This window comes from Taeniopygia guttata, chromosome 20, assembly GCF_048771995.1.
Source record: "Taeniopygia guttata chromosome 20, bTaeGut7.mat, whole genome shotgun sequence".
NCBI classification, from domain to species: domain Eukaryota; kingdom Metazoa; phylum Chordata; class Aves; order Passeriformes; family Estrildidae; genus Taeniopygia; species Taeniopygia guttata.
This window is the reverse complement of record NC_133045.1, coordinates 14,445,365-14,462,280: the sequence shown is the minus strand read 5'-3', so window position 1 is coordinate 14,462,280 and position 16,916 is coordinate 14,445,365. Positions and strand designations below refer to the sequence as shown.

The 16,916-nt window shown below is 50.0% G+C and overlaps 1 protein-coding gene and 1 long non-coding RNA gene across 7 annotated transcripts; one reads left to right on the top strand and one right to left on the bottom strand.

Annotated features, from left to right (window-relative positions):
- Nucleotides 1–1,558: 1,558 nt before the first annotated feature.
- KCNG1 (potassium voltage-gated channel modifier subfamily G member 1) lies at nt 1,559–11,021 on the bottom strand. Of its 6 annotated transcripts, none has more exons than XM_030288901.4 (5): nt 10,321–11,021; nt 7,152–7,265; nt 6,049–6,237; nt 5,100–5,901; nt 1,559–4,611 (listed from the first exon to the last, which is right to left on the bottom strand). In XM_030288901.4, the coding sequence occupies exons 3-5, from the start codon at nt 6,132–6,134 to the stop codon at nt 3,841–3,843; spliced, it is 1,659 nt and encodes a 552-aa protein (XP_030144761.1). In that variant the 5' UTR covers nt 6,135–6,237; nt 7,152–7,265; nt 10,321–11,021; the 3' UTR covers nt 1,559–3,840. The 6 variants fall into 6 exon arrangements, with proteins under 6 accessions (XP_030144761.1, XP_030144760.1, XP_030144764.1 ...); XM_030288900.4 differs by having other exon boundaries at nt 5,100–5,904; nt 10,321–11,020; XM_030288904.4 differs by lacking the exon at nt 6,049–6,237.
- A 1,456-nt stretch (nt 11,022–12,477) lies between these two features.
- Nucleotides 12,478–16,518, top strand: LOC121470957 (uncharacterized). The gene is made up of 2 exons (XR_005982308.2): nt 12,478–12,680; nt 16,207–16,518. It is a non-coding gene; the product is annotated as an uncharacterized lncRNA (long non-coding RNA).
- Nucleotides 16,519–16,916: the final 398 nt, after the last annotated feature.

Sequence of the window (16,916 nt, the reverse complement as noted above, 5' to 3'; positions counted from 1 at the left end):
GATGGCACCGACTGGTGTGAGCAGGGATTGCTGTATGGTCTTCAAAGTCACATTTGACACTTCTTTTATTGTTTCTTTCCTAGTTATTCTAATTTAAATTCTAATCATTAAACAGTCAATTCACTCTATGTAGGTTTAGAATTATCTACTCCAGTTTTCAGCCCATTGCAAACCTAAAAGAGGGGTGTGAAATTTTGCAGCAATGTTGCTTTTGCATCCAGGCTGAGCCCCAGTGAAACTCTTCCCACACGAGCCAGGGATGTATGGAGCACACCAGGTTTCCTGCCCAGACGTGGAATCCGTGACTCAGCCCTGCATGAGCTTCTTGTTTAATGAGACTTTGCTAAAGCCTCTGACTGTTCAGTGCACTCCTGAAGCCTCTGACTGTGGGGTACTGAATCCAGTGGGAACATTGTAAAGGGTGAAATGGAGATGAGCTCTAAATGTTCCCTACAGAGAATTTTTGAGGACCTTGACCTGCAGTGAATGTTAGCACAGCAGGAATGGTTTCAGCTCACCTTCTCTGGTGTGCTGTGACAGAAGCCACGTGGCCCTGCCTTCATTTCTGTGCTGCACCCACCAAGGGGCTTGTGTTGGTTTAAAGGCAGGAGGAGGCTGGGAAGGGAAGGATTTTGGAGAGAGTAATTTGATGTACCACCTTACCTGGAAATTCTGCTTTCAACAGGGACTTTTCTTTCTCAGATTTTACAGATCCTTCCTGTTCTCTTCTGAACTGACATATTCTTTGTTAAAATATGTTAAATTTCTGTCCCAAAGAGGTGTGATTGTGATTCCTGGGACAGCATGCAAGGAAGAGGTGTCCCTGTTCAATCTTGCACCTGGATTTTCCTGCAGGGGGATAATTTCCTTTGCTCAGAGCCGAGCTGTGCCCCAGCCCCACTCCCTGTGCCACCCTCACCCCTGTGTTCCTGAAGGAGAACAGGGAGAGGCAGGGAGAGCCCATCATTCATTAACCCAAGGATCCAGCTCCTGCTGGGGGTTCCAGCTGGCCAGAGCAGGAACCAGAGCAGGAACCAGAGCAATGCCAGCCCCTGCTGCAGACAGGCACTGCCCTTCTGGCTCCAGCCAAGCACCCCGTGCTGGTTGGAGCTGTCCTGGCGACTGCACGTGCTGCTAAAGCCAAAGAGGAGTGCCAGCCCTCAGCTGTGCCACAGGAACCAGCCAGCTTTGGAGCCAAGCCATCACTTGCATGGATTTGACCAAAAATCCAGCTAATGGAGTGTAGAGAGGCGTGATCACTGTGACCCCCAGGAGAGCTGGATCACAGCAGGCAGGGCTCACACTGAGGCTGTGCTCTGAAACCTCCGAGCTGGATTTCTTGATTTATTTAGCACAAGGACTACAGCAAGAGTTCCCCCTGTAAGACACACCAGGGAGGTGGTTCCAGCCCTTCAGTCACACATGTCCAGCTGGTCACAAGCCTCTGCTGCCAAGCACAACTCACACAGGGTGGGCACATCCCCGACAGCTCCTCTGCCCCTGCCTTGGCACAGCAGATGCTTTCACAGTTTTGCTCAACCAGCACCCAACTCCAGGGTGGTGTTTTTATTTCATTTTTATTGGACAAGGGCTTTAGAATCAAGCTCTAGTTTTGGGAATAAAAAATTAAGTGATACATGAAATAAATGAACATTAATGTAAAGACAGTGAGAAAATGGATGGCCCTACAGCATTTATTAGCTGGCAGAACATGTAAATGAGCTTAGTTTTTATTTGGTAAGTCTTGATTTCTCCTTATATTCACGTACAGCTCCTTATTTATGGCTCAGCCTGTCAAACACATGCTTAGATAAGCAACTGTTGCTCACAGGACTAATCTAATTACCAGTTCTTTTTATAACGAATGTTGACACAAAGGTAGAAGATGCATAGCACTTGTGCTGGAGCCAATGCTCCAGATGATCAAACAGTTCTGAAATTAAAAAAAAATGGGGAGAAGAATTTTTTGTCACGATGTTCCTGTTTTTTGTCCAACTCTAATTAAAGATGAAGAACAAGAGTGAAAAGCTGGTTCATTTGCAGCTTTGGCACAGAGTTAATTGCCAAGAGTTTAGACTAGATATTTTAGCACTCTGCAGTAATGTTCCATAAGCACATTTCCCTACCACAGGCTGGAGAATGCTAGAGCCCCAGTTATTTGTAAAGTGCATTTTTAAAAGTTTTGGAATTTTCCTTCAGGAACAAGCATATCAGAATGGCTTCAAATTGTATTTTAAAGACATTTAAACAGAAAATCAGTGTGCTGTGGGTTTGGCCAAACAGCACAGACTGAGAAACTGATTTTACTTTATTTGGAAGGACAATGTTGTGTCCTGGGCCTTCATTTAAACCATAAAGCCATTATGCATTCTGACATTTCTTGCAACCTGCTTCAGAAATGCCAATAAGAAATAGTATTTCTGAAAATTAAGACAAAGAAGCATTGGTCACTCTGATGGGGACTTTTAAATTCCCCAAGCTCTTAACTGCTAGTCAGTAATTTTACTGGGAAAGAGCGGAAAATAGGTGAAACCCTTTAAATCAGCTTTTCTTTACCTCTGAGCACACCTGAAATCAAACAAGTGGATTTAATTATTTTTGAAGGTCTGGAGTTTTTCTCCTGAACTGTTCTGCAAGTCAGGGACATTCCCTCTGGAACAACCAGGGTGTGTCATGGACCTGCACAGAAACCTGTGCCAAAGCCGAGAGTCCCTGTGAGCCCAGCACAGAGCTGCACCCAGGTGAGCAGTACCTGCTTGTGCTTTAGGTGTTCATTGCTTTTTCCTGCCCCATTGCAAACCCTCCCTGTTCCCCCCAGCTGTGTGACGGTGGCAGAGGTGAGGTGGATCCGGCGCCGATCCCTGCTGGTGGAGGACAGGGAAGCACAAAGCTCTCCGTGTGCCCTTCCATGGCTCAGATTTTCTTCTTCCCTCGCTGGCACAGAGCTCCTGCTCGTGCCACAGAAGCGAGAGCTCGTGGGAAGGGGTGGCCCCAGTTTGCCCAGCAGTTCCCTTTCAGTTGCCCCCTCCCAGTTCCCTGTCAGAGCCGAGGAGAGAGAAGCTGGGAACAGATGGTGGGGAAGGCTGGCATCTCCTCATGCATATTTCACTGGGTTTGCAGCTACTCACCTCTTGATAATAACGTTAAGTGCTACCAAACTCCAAAGCTTTGTTCCTTGGAATGTTGCATTCGATGGCATGGGATCAATGCTGTAACATCAATTAAATTTTGAAGCTCTGAGTATTTACATCTTTAGCAAGGTTAGACTATAAACAGCTCGATTCTTCTGTTCTGCTGTGGTTAGGGCTGACTGGCAAAGAAAGAGCTGGTTCTGTGCTGAGTGACAAATCTTACTTGACGTTTTTTAAAAGCACAATGGGACAAACATCTGTGGTTATTTCCATTACGCTCTAAGGCGTGTTACTGGGAGACAATTTAGCCATTAATTCTGATGTATTTACATTATTTATATACAAGAGGAACAAGAAAAATGGTAGCCTGTTTAATGATTATGTACATTGTGATTTGGTTGGAAAAATGTGTATTACAAATGGCAAAACAGCCTGTCAAGTGCATAACTATATGTTGCTCTTTTTTTTTCTTTTTGTTGTTGCCAGAGAAGTTTGAATTCCTTAAATCCCACTGCATGATTTCAGTGAAAGTTCTGCCCTATACATTATATGGGAGGGAAGGGACAGCATAATAACAGACTTCTTAAACCACATCAGATCCCAGTTCGAGCCCCTTCTCTTCGTTTTAATGTGAGGATTACCTTTGTAAGGTGCGAATTAAAAGATGGAATCTGATACAATGACAGCAAAAGAAACAGTGACATAAATTTCATTCGTTGTCCCTAGCCTCGGTAGAGAGAGTGGTGAACAAAACCTCGCTGCCTTGTGACTCATTGCTCATCTGAGACTTGGCTTTCAGCAAGAACTGCGCCCTCCTGTACATGATCCTCTCCTGCTCCTGCTTCAGCTCCAGGTAGGAGCGCGAGAAGGTGTGGAAGATGGAGGTGACCGGGAAGGCCATGAGGAGGATGCCGCTGAGGATGCTGCTCAGGGCCACCACCTGCCCGGGGATGCTCCTGGGCACCATGTCCCCGTAGCCCACGGTGGTCATGGTGATGACGGCCCACCAGTAGCAGGCGGGGATGCTGGTGAACTCCTGCGAGTCGGCCATCTCGTTCTCGATGACGTAGAGCAGGGGCGCGAAGAGCGCGATGGCCACGCACAGGAAGAGCAGCAGCAGCCCGAACTCGCGCGTGCAGCGGCGCGCCGTCAGCCCCAGCGTCTGCAGCCCCAGCGAGTGCCGCGCCAGCCGCATCACGTACAGGATGCGCAGCGCCCGCAGGATCCGCAGCACCAGCCCCACCTTGTCCAGGTAGATGTTGCCCGAGCTGGGCTTCTTGGAGCCCTCGGAGCCCGTGTCCACCAGCAGGGTGATGTAGTAGGGCAGGATGGCGATTATGTCTATCAGCGTCAGCGGCCTCCGCAGGAACGAGAACTTGCTCCTGGCCTGGATGAATCTGAGCAGGAACTCCAGGGAGAACCATGCCACGCACACAGACTCCACAATGAAAATATTGTAGCACATCTGGGAACACTCACCCTGCAGGAAAGAGGAGGAGTTTGTAATCGGCTCTGGGTAATAACTGTTTTAGTTGGTGCGGTGACAGGAGGGGAGGCTTCTGTGTTGGTTTTTTTAAACCCAAAATATTAAAGGAATCGAAGCTGTTGCTATGGGGAAACACGTCGGCAGTTTGGAACATGCTAAATGCAAAACTTAGAAAGGCACTGCTTATTGCACAGAAGATATTGCTCGGGAATTGCAGGCTTTCTAAATAGCAAATACAAAATCTAACAAGGTAATATACACCAGAGTGCACACTAAGGGAATTTTCTTTGGACATAAAACTGGATGTGATTAATTATCTTACAAGTAATTGAAGAGTCATTTAACATTTCCAATATGCTTCACAACATTTTCCTCCCTCTAAAGACAGCTGCAAAATCCCCATTGAAGTCAATAACCTCAGACCTTGTACTTGCTCTGCTCTTCCCAGCACATACCACTTGGCATCCTGAAAGCTAACTTACCTTTTCCTCCTCCTCCCTCAGGTCAGGCATGGTGCTGATGGATAAGTTCACTGCTGTAATAGTTACAAACAAAACAGACAAACACGCAAACACCTTTCCAGGAAGGCCAGACTGGGGCCTTTCCACCATGTCTTGCAACTTTTTCATGCACAAACCAATTTTTGTCTCCTCTACTGTTTCACCTGTTGTTTCATTTTCTAGGAGGTCATCCTCCCGCTCATTAATCTCTGTGAGCTCCTCCATTTTTTGCAGGTATCTCCTTTTACAACACCAGTCCAAGTTGTCTTCCTCAATGCCCCAGTAGAGCAGCTCCTCTTGGAAGGACAGCGCGCACATCTCCCGCAAGAGCCGGAGTTTGCCGACCCGCAGGAAGGTCAGGATTGTCCTGAACGCCCCCGGGTTGCGGTCGAAGAAGAATTCATTGCACGTCACGTCATAATCGTCACAGATGTTCAGAATGTCGTCAAAATTGGTACAGAACTTGAGTTGTCCCAGCCGTGTCAGGGGGAACTCGTCGAGCGTGGTCCAGGGGAGCAGGTACTTGATGCCCCCCACGTTGATAATGATGTGCCGCTTGCGGTCGTCGGGGTGGAAGCCTTTGAGGAGATCCTCCTGAGGGTGGATTAGCCTGGCTCTTTGGTAAAACACTCCCTTGAGGGTTTCAGACTCTGGAAAGAACGTGTGGTTGAAGGAAGCATCTGAAGTGCAGCTCAGGGCGCTATAGTCATAGTCGGAATTTTCTCCAGGCATAAGAGTCATCTTGGAAGACAGCTTTGCATCCCTTCGCTGCTTCTGCAAGTGTCTTCTGGAACAGAAAACAGACACGGGGGGTGAGGAAACGGCAGGCTGCTCTCAGGCTTTGAGCAAATGCAGTGGTTGGAGCTCAAAAGCGCTTATGGATGATGAGAGCAGTTGGAAAGGAAGCAGCAGTGGCTGAGCATGGTCAGACCTTTCTGGGCAGGCTGGGTTTGTCCAGCTGGGCAGCACTGACCCCGTGCCAGGGGCCGTGTCTGGTTCAGGAGCTCTGCCTGGCATATTTATCACACCGGAGGCTTCTCCTGTCTCAGATACAGAGGTCTCACTTCCCAGCAGATAAAGATGGAAACCAGGAATAATTCCTCCACATGGCAGGATGTTTCTGGTTCAGAGTGGAGGTATAAAAACGATGACAGTAGCACATTAGGACACAGAACTCAAGTGTGTTTTGTAGAAAATGAAATAGTATAATTTTTTAAAGTATTACTCATAAAACTTCTGAGTATTTTAGCACCCATGAAATATATAGAAAGAAACAGAAGTCAATTATGTTGCAATTCAGTAAATACACACTTCTAAAAACCAGTTAGTACAAGACTAATTTTTAAAAGGCCAACTGGAAACAACCTGGGGGGAAAAAGCTCACTTGTATTGGTGATCACACAAACATTTGTATAGAGTTTACACACAATTAATGACATGGCAACTCCCTTTTTATGGCCTCATTTACAAAAGGTTGCAAAGAAAGACAGGATTTCCATACAAACCTTGGAACGTTGTTTCAATTCTCACTGACACCCTACATGCAGGAATAGGGCTTTGTCCTTGCAGTGTGCTGAGCCAAGCTGCCTTTACCTCTGATTGTAAGAACCCAAACATTTCTAATGACAACTTGGAAAATCCTGTTCAAATTCAGCTCATGCAACACTGGCGTAAAGTCCAGGGAGTGAAGAGAACAGAGGTCAGCTGGGTATCAAACTCAGGAGCTGGAAATGTTCAAACTTCTGCCCTCCCTAAGTCACTGCACTTTAAGAGTCACCTGGAATCTGCTCCTCCACAGGAGGCTGTGCAGCACCGCTCCAAGACTTTTATCTGCACACTCATCCTCAGCTTAGTGCATGGAGTCCCTGAGTTTCACTGGGTAAGAGTATTTATTTATTAAGGAGATTGTACAATAGAAAGACATTAAATATGCACCACTATTTTGGCTTTCTAGCCTCGGGTTCACAGGAAATGAATAAATATTCCAGTTGATTTGCTTCAGGAGAGTTTTGTTCTTGTCCTGGCTGCACTTACCTCCCCTTGGATGTGCACCCCAGGGATACACCCCCTGCTAGGGCCACTTGCTGAGCCACAGAACCCTCCTTTTCAGAAGCTGGGTTTATAAACCACACCCGGAGTGGTACATACCTATTAAAGAAGGAAAACCCATGGTTACACAACAGCAAAGGGCTCAAAGCACAGCTGCCTATCGGTTTAAGAGCTCTCCTTGCTGCAAGGGTACTTACAATGCTTCAATGAAAAACTCTCTCAGTCCTGCCCCTGAGCTTCCCAGGGGGTTTGGGCTGAACGGAGCAGCTCTCTGCACACTTACAAACAGGTCAGCTTTGGATGGACAGTTATTTCCTGACCCCTCGCTCGTCCAGAATCACTGAATGGTTTGAGTTGGAAGGAACCTTAAAGCTCATCTTGTCCCACCCCCCGCCGTGGATCAGTAGAAGAAATGCCTGAGGTACAAGCTATGGTTTGATATGGAAACCTGATGGATGTTTATGTAGGGCTTCATCTCCCAGACCAACTGCTGTTTTATTTAAAAATGCCTTTTCCCTTCTGCCTCAGCCACGTCTAATGCAGGGCTGGTCCAAACAGAACGAGATTATGACTGATATAAGATATGGGTAAGTGGGAGCTGTTAACCATTTTCCCTTCTGTAATACCAGATGATGTTGGTTAGCAACAACTTATCCTCTGAATCTCAGCCAGGAAAAATGAGGAGGCAGCTCATTCTGTCACTGGTTTGATCCCCCAGCGCATCCACAGTTGACACAATGGGAAGAAATGGAGAGAGGGAAATGTAAATGTTCTGCGTGTGTCAGACACACGCTGTAACCCTGAGGCAGCAACTGTGAAAGAGCAGAGCAAAGAAAAAGGGATTTCTTTCTTTGCTGCCAGCTCCTGGACCTGTGTGAGACAACAAATCGGACAAATGAATCCCCCGTGTGCCACACTGAGTGGCTGCACTCAGAAAAGGTTGCTCCTTGCTTTGCCATAACCAGAGCTGCCAAGCCTACAAATCCCACGTAGGATCTGATGCTCCACATGGGTTATTTTCATGTTCCTTGCCTCAGATACACGAAGCATCATATCTACAGGGGAAGAGTAGGAGGAGAATAAGGACAATAATAAACGTGGCCTGACTTGAAGGAAGGGAGAAAGGAGACAAAATAAACCAATGCATTTCTCTGTGTGTTTCTTCTTTTCCTTCTGAGGGTGCCTCGACAGAAGGATGGTCAGTATTGCTTTAGGATGAGAGAGACCTCATTAATGGAACGACTCCTTGCTGTTGAGCTTGAAGCCCAAGCAAGCTGCTTTCTTCCTCCACTGCAGCCTGATGGCACTGGGGACAGCTGGTGAGAAATGCCTTCAGGAGCAAAGCCAACACACAGCGATGTAAGGTCAGACAAACACATCAGCCTAGAGCCCCAACCTTCCCAAGGTGAGCTTTAAGGCTCTGCTGGAACAGAAAAAGCCTCTGCTCTGCTCTGGCTAAGTCAGGCCCAATGGCAAAAGCCCTCCTGGCCAAGGTCTGAGCAGCATCCTGCCCTTGGAGTGCCTGGGGCTCACTGAAGCCCAGCCCAGCCTCCGGCTGCCCAGCTGGCAGCATGCTCTCCTCCTGGGCAAATCCAAATCCCTTCTCTGAGCATCCTTACTCTCACCTTCTGTAAACTTACTGGGGCTAGACTGCCTCTCCCTGCATGATCCACCCTGGGAATCGCTCTGGCTTTTAGAACCTGCAGCAACAGGGAATAACTGGCCTAGGGCAAGGGCTCCGGGTGACTCCAAGGGCTGGATTGTGCACGGCAAGTAAGAGAGGACATATTGTCAAAAGCCTGTCCCGCACAAGATGATATCAATTTTTTCTGGTGAAGAAATCAAATTAGAAATCCGTCCTGCCCTTACTTGCAGCCAAAATGCAGGAAGGATGCCAGACTCCGAGGCAAAGGGAAAAGAATTATTAAAGATGCCCTTCTGAGGGAAGGAAATAGAACTCATGAGAAACATGATAAAATTCCACTGCAAGTGTTGTCCCCCCCACAGTGTCCGCTGCAGTATTTTGAATTCTGCAGTGCATCTCTGATGTAATCAGAGCTCCTGCAAGGAGTCCTGCTCCTGCTCCACGGCACAGACAATTCAAAGTTGTGCCTGGATGATAACAAGCCTGCAAAGAAGATGCAGAACTCCCCCCATGTCTCTTCTATCAATTCCAGTGCCTGCAATTCATCTCTGTTGCTTTTTACCATTTGTAAATTAAGTATAAAAAGCCATTAAAAAAAGTTTCAGATTTCAGTGCAGGTTGAATATGAATACAGTGAATTTTTGGAAAGAATTCCATCAGGAACAATGTAATGATCCCTCCTCCTTTAGTCTTTCCTTAGTCAAGCAGGCAGCATTTCCAAGCAGTGCCACACTCAGCTCTCTCCTGGCACAGGATTTCTGTGCTGTACCTCACTGCCAGGTACCTGCTGCCACACTTCAAGCTGCACTCCTGCAGCTCTTTACAGCCCAAGGACAGGTCTCAAACTTCAGCTCTGCTTGCAAAACTGCACTTCCAGGCAAATCAAAGTAGAACTTAAAAAGGTCAACAGATAATATGAAGTAAAACTCTCCTGAAAAGTAGATAGGATGAAAAAAATATGCTCTGTCTTGCTCTCCCTGAGCTGGACAATTGTGGCATCTTATGACAACCTACAAAGAGAATTATGTCAAATATGTTACTCACTGTTTGGTTTTATAGAGCTGAGCCTTATTCTATTGATAATAATCAGAAGTGAAATAACTTTGCAAATAACTTATACCCCCAGGAAAATGTTTTGAAACACATTAGGATTAATAACTGCAGTTACTCTCCTGCTGTGAAACATATTTATGTCAACAAATTTTAGCAAGTCACATTCATAGCAATAAAACATAATTTGAAAAAGTAAAAGATTTGACATTAACTTGTATTGATAAATATTTTGCTACCGAAATAACGATACGTAGTCATGGAAGAGTTCTTTCATGCTCGTCCTGTCCTCAACCCCTCCCCAGGTCTTTTCCAATGAAAAGAAATCTACCGGAAAGACATCGCCTGTCAAGAACAGTTCACTTGATGTGTCTGTCAGTCAGCAACGAGCAGAACTCAGTAAATCCACCAACATAACCCCCATCCCTTAATTATTTAGAAATAAAAGCTATAAAGGACCTTGGGATCAGGCAAGGCGGAAGAAATTGGAAAGGCGAGTCTCCATCCTGCGCTGTGCGGCCCGGGACGCGGGCGCGGCCGGGGGAAGGCGGAGCAGCCCGGAGCGAGCCCGGAGCAGCCGGAGCGATCCCGGAGCAGCCCGGAGCGATCCCGGAGCGATCCCGGAGCGCCGTCAGCCTCCTCCGCGGCGGGGCCGGGCCGGGAGCCGAGCGGGGCCGGGCAGCGGCCGAGCGGGGCCGGGGAGCGGCGCGGCCGGCCCGGCTCCGGCGGGCAGTGCCGGCCGCCGCCTGCCTCCCATCCCTGCCGGGGACACGACCTGTTGCTGCAGCCGGGGGTCCCGCCCGCTGCCCGCTCCGCTCCGGCGGCTCCGGCAGCCCCGGAGTGGCCGCCCCGGGGCCGGGCGAGTTGCCCGAACTTGCCTGCGAGTTGCCCGCGGCGGCGGCGAGCGCGGAGCCCGCGGCGGGGAGGGCACCGGGCGCTACCGAGCCGCGCCTCCGCCGCACCGAGCGCCGGGGCCGCGGGCGGGGGCGGGACGGGAGCGCTCCGGCCGAGCCCCGGCCCCGCGCATGGTGCGGCACCGGCACCGGCACCGGCACCGGAGCAGCGCCCGCGCCGGACGAGCCGCGGCAGCGGGAGCGGGAGCGGCGGCAGGAGCAGGAGGAGGAGCTCCCGCAGCCGAGGAGGAGCGCAGCCCGGCCCGGGGCCGCCCGCAGCCCTGCCCCGCGCACAGCTGGCACAGCTGGCACAGCTGGCACCCCGCAGCCCTGCCCCGCGCACAGCTGGCACAGCTGGCACAGCTGGCACCCCGGGCTGCCCCGGCACCCCGCAGCCCGCTGCTCTGCCCCTGCCGTCTGACCGGGAAGTGGGATGACAAGTGTCCATGGCAGCACAAATCCCGTCCCAGCTCTGTCCCCGACCTGCGCGGAGGCTCCAGGAGAGCCAAGCCCGCTCCTGGCTCCCGGGGCACCCTTGCAGCGCCCGGCAGCGATCGGCACACCGGGTCATTGCCGCAGACTTGGAGAATATTGCCTAGCTTTACTTCAGAATGGCATTTGTTTGACATCTGGGTGGAAGTTGCTCTGTGTGGATGTAATCTCCACTTGAGAGCAGCGAGTTTAATCTCGGTGCCAGGGTTAAGGGGCCAGCAGCAGCTCTGCTCTGTCACAGGCTCTGGAGTGAGCGCTCCCATCCCGAGTGCTGCTGTGCCCCCGTGGGTGCCGTGCCCCCTCTGGCCTCGGGTTTCCCTTCCCTGCCGAGGCACTGCTCTCGAAGGGAATTTCCTGCAGGCGATGTCCCTCACCTCCGTGCGGGATGGGGACAGCCACCTCAAAGGGACAAGGGCTGTCTGCTCCGGGGGACATTGTGCCCTTCACCCCTTCACTGCGGGGTCTCGTTTCAAGCCAAGTCCCTTGTTGCTATGGTAATACAAATGAAAAATCTATACTATGGTAATTTTAGCAAAACACCTCTTTTCTCCCCCTAAACTAAATCGGACTGTGGCTCAGGATTGTGTGGGCACACAGGAATAGTCGTGCTGATATTCCTCAGCCGGAGCTGTTGAACAGCAGTTGTGTAGAGGGCTGTCAGTGACTGGGGCTGTCAGCCTGGGCTGCTTTTCCCTGATAGTGCACAGGATTTTTGTTTGACTTTGGAAGGTTTCTGAGCAGGCTGTCACCTTTGTCTGTAGCAGGGAGGTGACTGGTTTCACTGGCCGCAGTGACAGGTCCGGGAGTTTTGGCTCTTGTACAACAGTCTGTAGTAGCTTGCTAACAAAATCCTGCATTTGCAAAGTCTTGGCTGTCCAAGAGAAGGACACATTAAGCAGGGTCTCCCAGGGAGTAATCTGGGACCAGTTCTGGGCAGCACTCTGTGATAACTTGGGTGACAGAATGGGGGGCATTTCTAGAACATGGGCAGTGATTCCAGCACGGGGTGCCAGGCTGAGCTTTCAAACGTCCCCGAGGTGCTGCAGAGCCCGTCTGAACTCAACAGGGTGAATCTGCAGGAGGCAAAACGATGTGCTGTGCCACACAGGAGGAATAGTGCCCGGCAGAGGAGCGCTGTGAGGGCCACTCGCTGCAGAGCAGACTCTGGCTGTGGTCTCCAGCCCGGGCAGAGCTGCAGGCTGCAGTGCTGCCAGGAGCAGGAGGAGCAGCGGAGACATCAGAGGCGTTAATTCTGTTATTTCTGTTCCGTCGGGCTGGCCAGGCTGGGCTGGAGCTCTCTGTCCGCTCCCAGGCACTGCCCTCACCCTGATGCAGGCAGAGCAGGGAGAACAGCAGCCACCACTGCGAGAGCCTTGGGAATGTAAGCTGTGCAAGGCTGGGATTCATTATTTGAGCTGCAAAAGAAAACACAATGTAAGGACTCAGCAACTGTCTTCAAATGTATAAACACATTTGCAAAGATGACAGTAAACACTTGTCCCCTGACCACAAATGATGGGACAAAAAGCAATTTGCTGAAGTGCAATTAGGGAGATTACTTTAGATATCAGGGGGAAAAAACAAACAAACCAGACAAAACTATCGCCCTGCAAGTAGCTGGAGAGTAGCTGGAGAGTAGCTGGAGTCTCAGGAGGTTGTAAATCTGTTCAGTGGAGATTTAAAGAAAAGATTGTGTAAAGAGCTCTCAGGACTGGCTGGGGCAGAGGAGATTTCCAGCAACCTTCACTTGCCAGCTCTTCTTCCTGTGAGTTCTGGCTGCCCATGGAGTTACAGCAATCCTAAAGGAGGAGGCACAAAAGGACAACTCAGCACCACCCCGTGTGATTAATGCAGAGTTTTTCTGCTGTCCAATAAATCATCCCCGACTGTGCTGTTTGGATCAGGATCCCATTTCCATCTGGAGACAGACAGGAGTGGAAGGAGTGCAACTCTCCATTGCAAGTTAGCAGCTCCCAAGTCCAGTTTTGAGCAACAGTGACTGAAAATGGTTATTATTGTGGTCAGTGTTGATAGGAATGTCCTCCAGCCTGCTTGGTACCCACTGTAGGACTCCTCCCCCCTTTGGACTTGGCTTGGCAGGTCCAGGTGAGGCCAAGGACTTTGTGGGCATCAGTGGGAGGAGCGGCTGTGAGGTCACTGCCCGTGGCCAATATTGGATCTGCTCTGGCAAATGGGGTTTTCCCTCCTCAGGCCTGTCTCACCACATCCCTCATGAGCACAGAATTCCTGGGGGAGCCAGAGCTGGCCCCTGCCCCTGCCAGTGACCAGGAGTGCCCCAGCAGCTTTTCTGCAGCGATCAGCTGTGCATGGAGGCCTGGCCAAGGATTCCCAGAGTCAATCAACTGCTTCGTGCTCCTTGAGGAACTGGCAGTGCTGCAGAGAAAAATTTTAAACCCACTTTCATTACTTTTATAGCCTGTGGCTGCTTTTCCTTCTGTTCCTTTGATTGCTGACATTGAAATCCTGTTCTATCAGTTTCCCTGGCTTTTTGAGATAATTCCAGCATCATCCTGCACTCAGGAGCAGTGCTGCCAGCCAAACAAGGAATTTCAACTTCACAGCACCTCTCACCTCCCAAACAAAGCAGGAGGATAAATTCCTTTCTTCTGAAGAACTGCATTCATTTTGGGCACTCAGGGCAGGAAAACATCCCCAGGCTGGAGTGTGTCCAAAAAGGCCCACCAGGACTTCTTCTTCATCTGGAGGAGAGATGGCTCTGGGGGCTCCTGATGGCTTCCAGTGCCAAAAAACGCTTTTCCAAGAGGGTTGTGCCAGCATGGATGATTTTGGGTGGGAGGTAATTGCTGTTTGCAATATTGCTGCCATGCCCTGAGATCACGGAGCCTGCACTGAGGGCGGCTCTGGCCCCTCAAGGTGAGGAGGTTTCCTGCAGGAGGACCCAATGCTCCTGTCAGTGCATGGTGCTCCATTTCCCTGCTGATTTATGGCTGATGCAGGCATTTCTGTTGTTGCTTCTCTTGTCTGCTCTCATGAACAGCTCCATTACTCTCAGTGCTGCACCTCTGGAGCAGCACCTTCCTACAGAGAGAGCTTCCCAACCTGTCCCTGAGCTGTGTTACAAAGAACCCAGCCCAAGCAGCAATTCCCCCTGTGCTGGGCCTCAGAGATGCTTGGATCCAAAGGGATTCACACAGGGGTTGCACTCAGCAAGGCACATTTCCTGCTGCCCTCGTCCTGCATCCCCTCCTGGCACTGGCACTGCCCTCAGCAGAGCCCTGCATGCCCGCAGACCATGATCCATTCCCAGGAGCTCTGCCAGCCCTGCCTGTCCCTGTCCCTGCCCTCAGCAGAGCCCTGCAGACCGTGATCCATGCCCAGGAGCTCTGCCAGCCCTGCCTGTCCCTGTCCCTGCAGCCCCTCCTGTGCTCCCAGGGAAGGAAGGGCTCTGCCAGCCACCAGGAATTGCCCAAAAGCCTCAGAGCTGCTGTTCCAAGTGGCTCTCAAAGCTCTCAGTGCAGCTCCCCTCGAGCACATGGAGCAGGTACAGGAGTGTTTGGGTTTGGTGCCATTTGCCAAGGGATGCTAAAGGTTTCCTCATCTGCCCTGCTTGAGGAAAACATGAATTTCACCCCCTTATGGTCCCTTTATTGCCAGCTGAGGTGCTTTGGAGGAAATGTGGGTGCCCACCATGAATAAATAAACTGTGTCTGTCCCAGTGGGTGACTCAGGGCTCAGTTCACTGTAAGGGCATTTTACAGAACTCTGGCACTGATGTTCACTCCTGGTCAGCAGGATCCCACCTGCAATCTCCTGATTAGATCACAGAGGGTCTGCAGCAGACAGGGGGCTACACTGACATATCTTACTCTCACTTTGAATCATTTAACAACTCCTCGTGTTTGTACTGGCAGAGCAGCTTTCCTTTAGCCTTATTCCCTGTGCAGCTGGCTGGGAGTTTTGTGTTTGTGCACAGGCAGCACCAGGCTCTTCTCCCATTCTGCTTCTGTTTGTCCTTGCTGCAAATCATCCAGGAGAGCTCCTGAGGAGCTCCTGCACGTCTGTGTCGTGCTAGTGGCACTGGAGGAGCGAGGAGTAACACATCCCTCCTCCAAACACAGCTCTGGGGACGTTGTGTTTGTGCTTGCAAGGTGCCCGGTGCGGCTAAAATTAATTTACAAACCCTTGAGATTTTACTCCAGTGCCTCGTGCTGCCAGCCTCCCCCATATTCCCTGAGCAGATCCTCGGGGAACGCTCTGGATGCTCCTGGCTGCTGTGTGCTGGCACCTGGGGGCTCTGCAGGGTGTGTGAGCAGGAGAGGATGCTGTGGCACCAGCACCAGCTCCCGCTCTGCCAAGGAGTGGGAAACCAGCAGGAAACCAGCTGGAAACCAGAGGTGTTCAATTGGGCAGAAAACTCTTTAATTTGAGGAAGCAGAGAGGTGTGGATGTGCTCACAGAGCCTCCCCGGGGCTTGGTTTCAGCTTTTCCTCCTCTGGGATACCTCAGGAGCTGGGCTGGGCAGCCTCTGCTCCAATCCAGCCTGGAAATCCCTGGGATGAGTGAGGAGAGGAACCTCTGCATGCATATTTTGTGTGTTTGCACAACTCCTGCCTGCTCTGAATGTGTGATCAGCCCCCCAGCAAAGGCTAAACTGGAGAATTTCTGTCTGCAGGGGACTCTTGTCCCTTTGGGTGCCTTTGCAGCCGAGGAATGAGACTGGAACTGTGGCACCTAACCAGGAACCAGCTTCGAAAATGCTTCTGTTCCAAAATGTTTGGTAAAATGCAAAAATTCTAGAGTGTTTAAACAACTAATTTATATTGTGTATCAACAAGAGCAGTGGAAAATGTTTACTGGAGAGGGAGGTTCTCGGGCTGAAATGAGTTTCAGGGAACTGCTGTATTGAAATTATCAGGACCAGTGGATTATTTATAATGACTCTGGCAGGCTTCCCAAAACATATCATGTTTTTTTTCAGATTCCTGAACTGAAAGAGCTTTGCAAGCATCTGAGAAATGCCTTCCCAAGCATGTGCTCAAGCAGCAGCGTTGTTCAGCTTTATGAGTGAGAATGGATGATGCTCCTAAATTCTTCATTATTCATCTGCCTCAGGTTAGAACCTGACCAGAACCTCTGCTCTGAAACACTTCAGGGGCAAGAGGGTCCTTAAATCCAAACTGAATCTACTGTTCCCTGATGATAGATCACTCAGACTGCCAAATGTCACCTGGCAGACAATTTTCAGTCATTTATTTCTGTTCAGAAATATACATAAGAGGAGATCAACTTCCATTGTGTCTCTGTTTCTAGCTCAGTCAATTTTTAATACTGGCGATATATTCAGTAGATGGGAAATAATTATCTTAGTCAAAATACTTTTGATTCATATGAAAATAGATACTGTGTTGCAGCTTTTAAAATGATTGTGACAGTATAAAGGAAAAAATTTATTAGGCAAAAGCCATCGTGCATGACTCCTGTAATTGCTGTTCCTAAAAGCTGGGGGGATGCAGTAGGATGGAAATGATTTCTGTCTCAGTATTTCTGCAAATAAGGCAGTGGATGGGACAGGGGAGATGGGACAGAGAAATCCGAGTTCCCCTGGGCACCGAGGACATTCCTGCTCAGCCTGGGCTGATTTTCCCTCTGTCTGTTGTGTCTGCAAAGCAGAACATTTTCAGCAGCAAA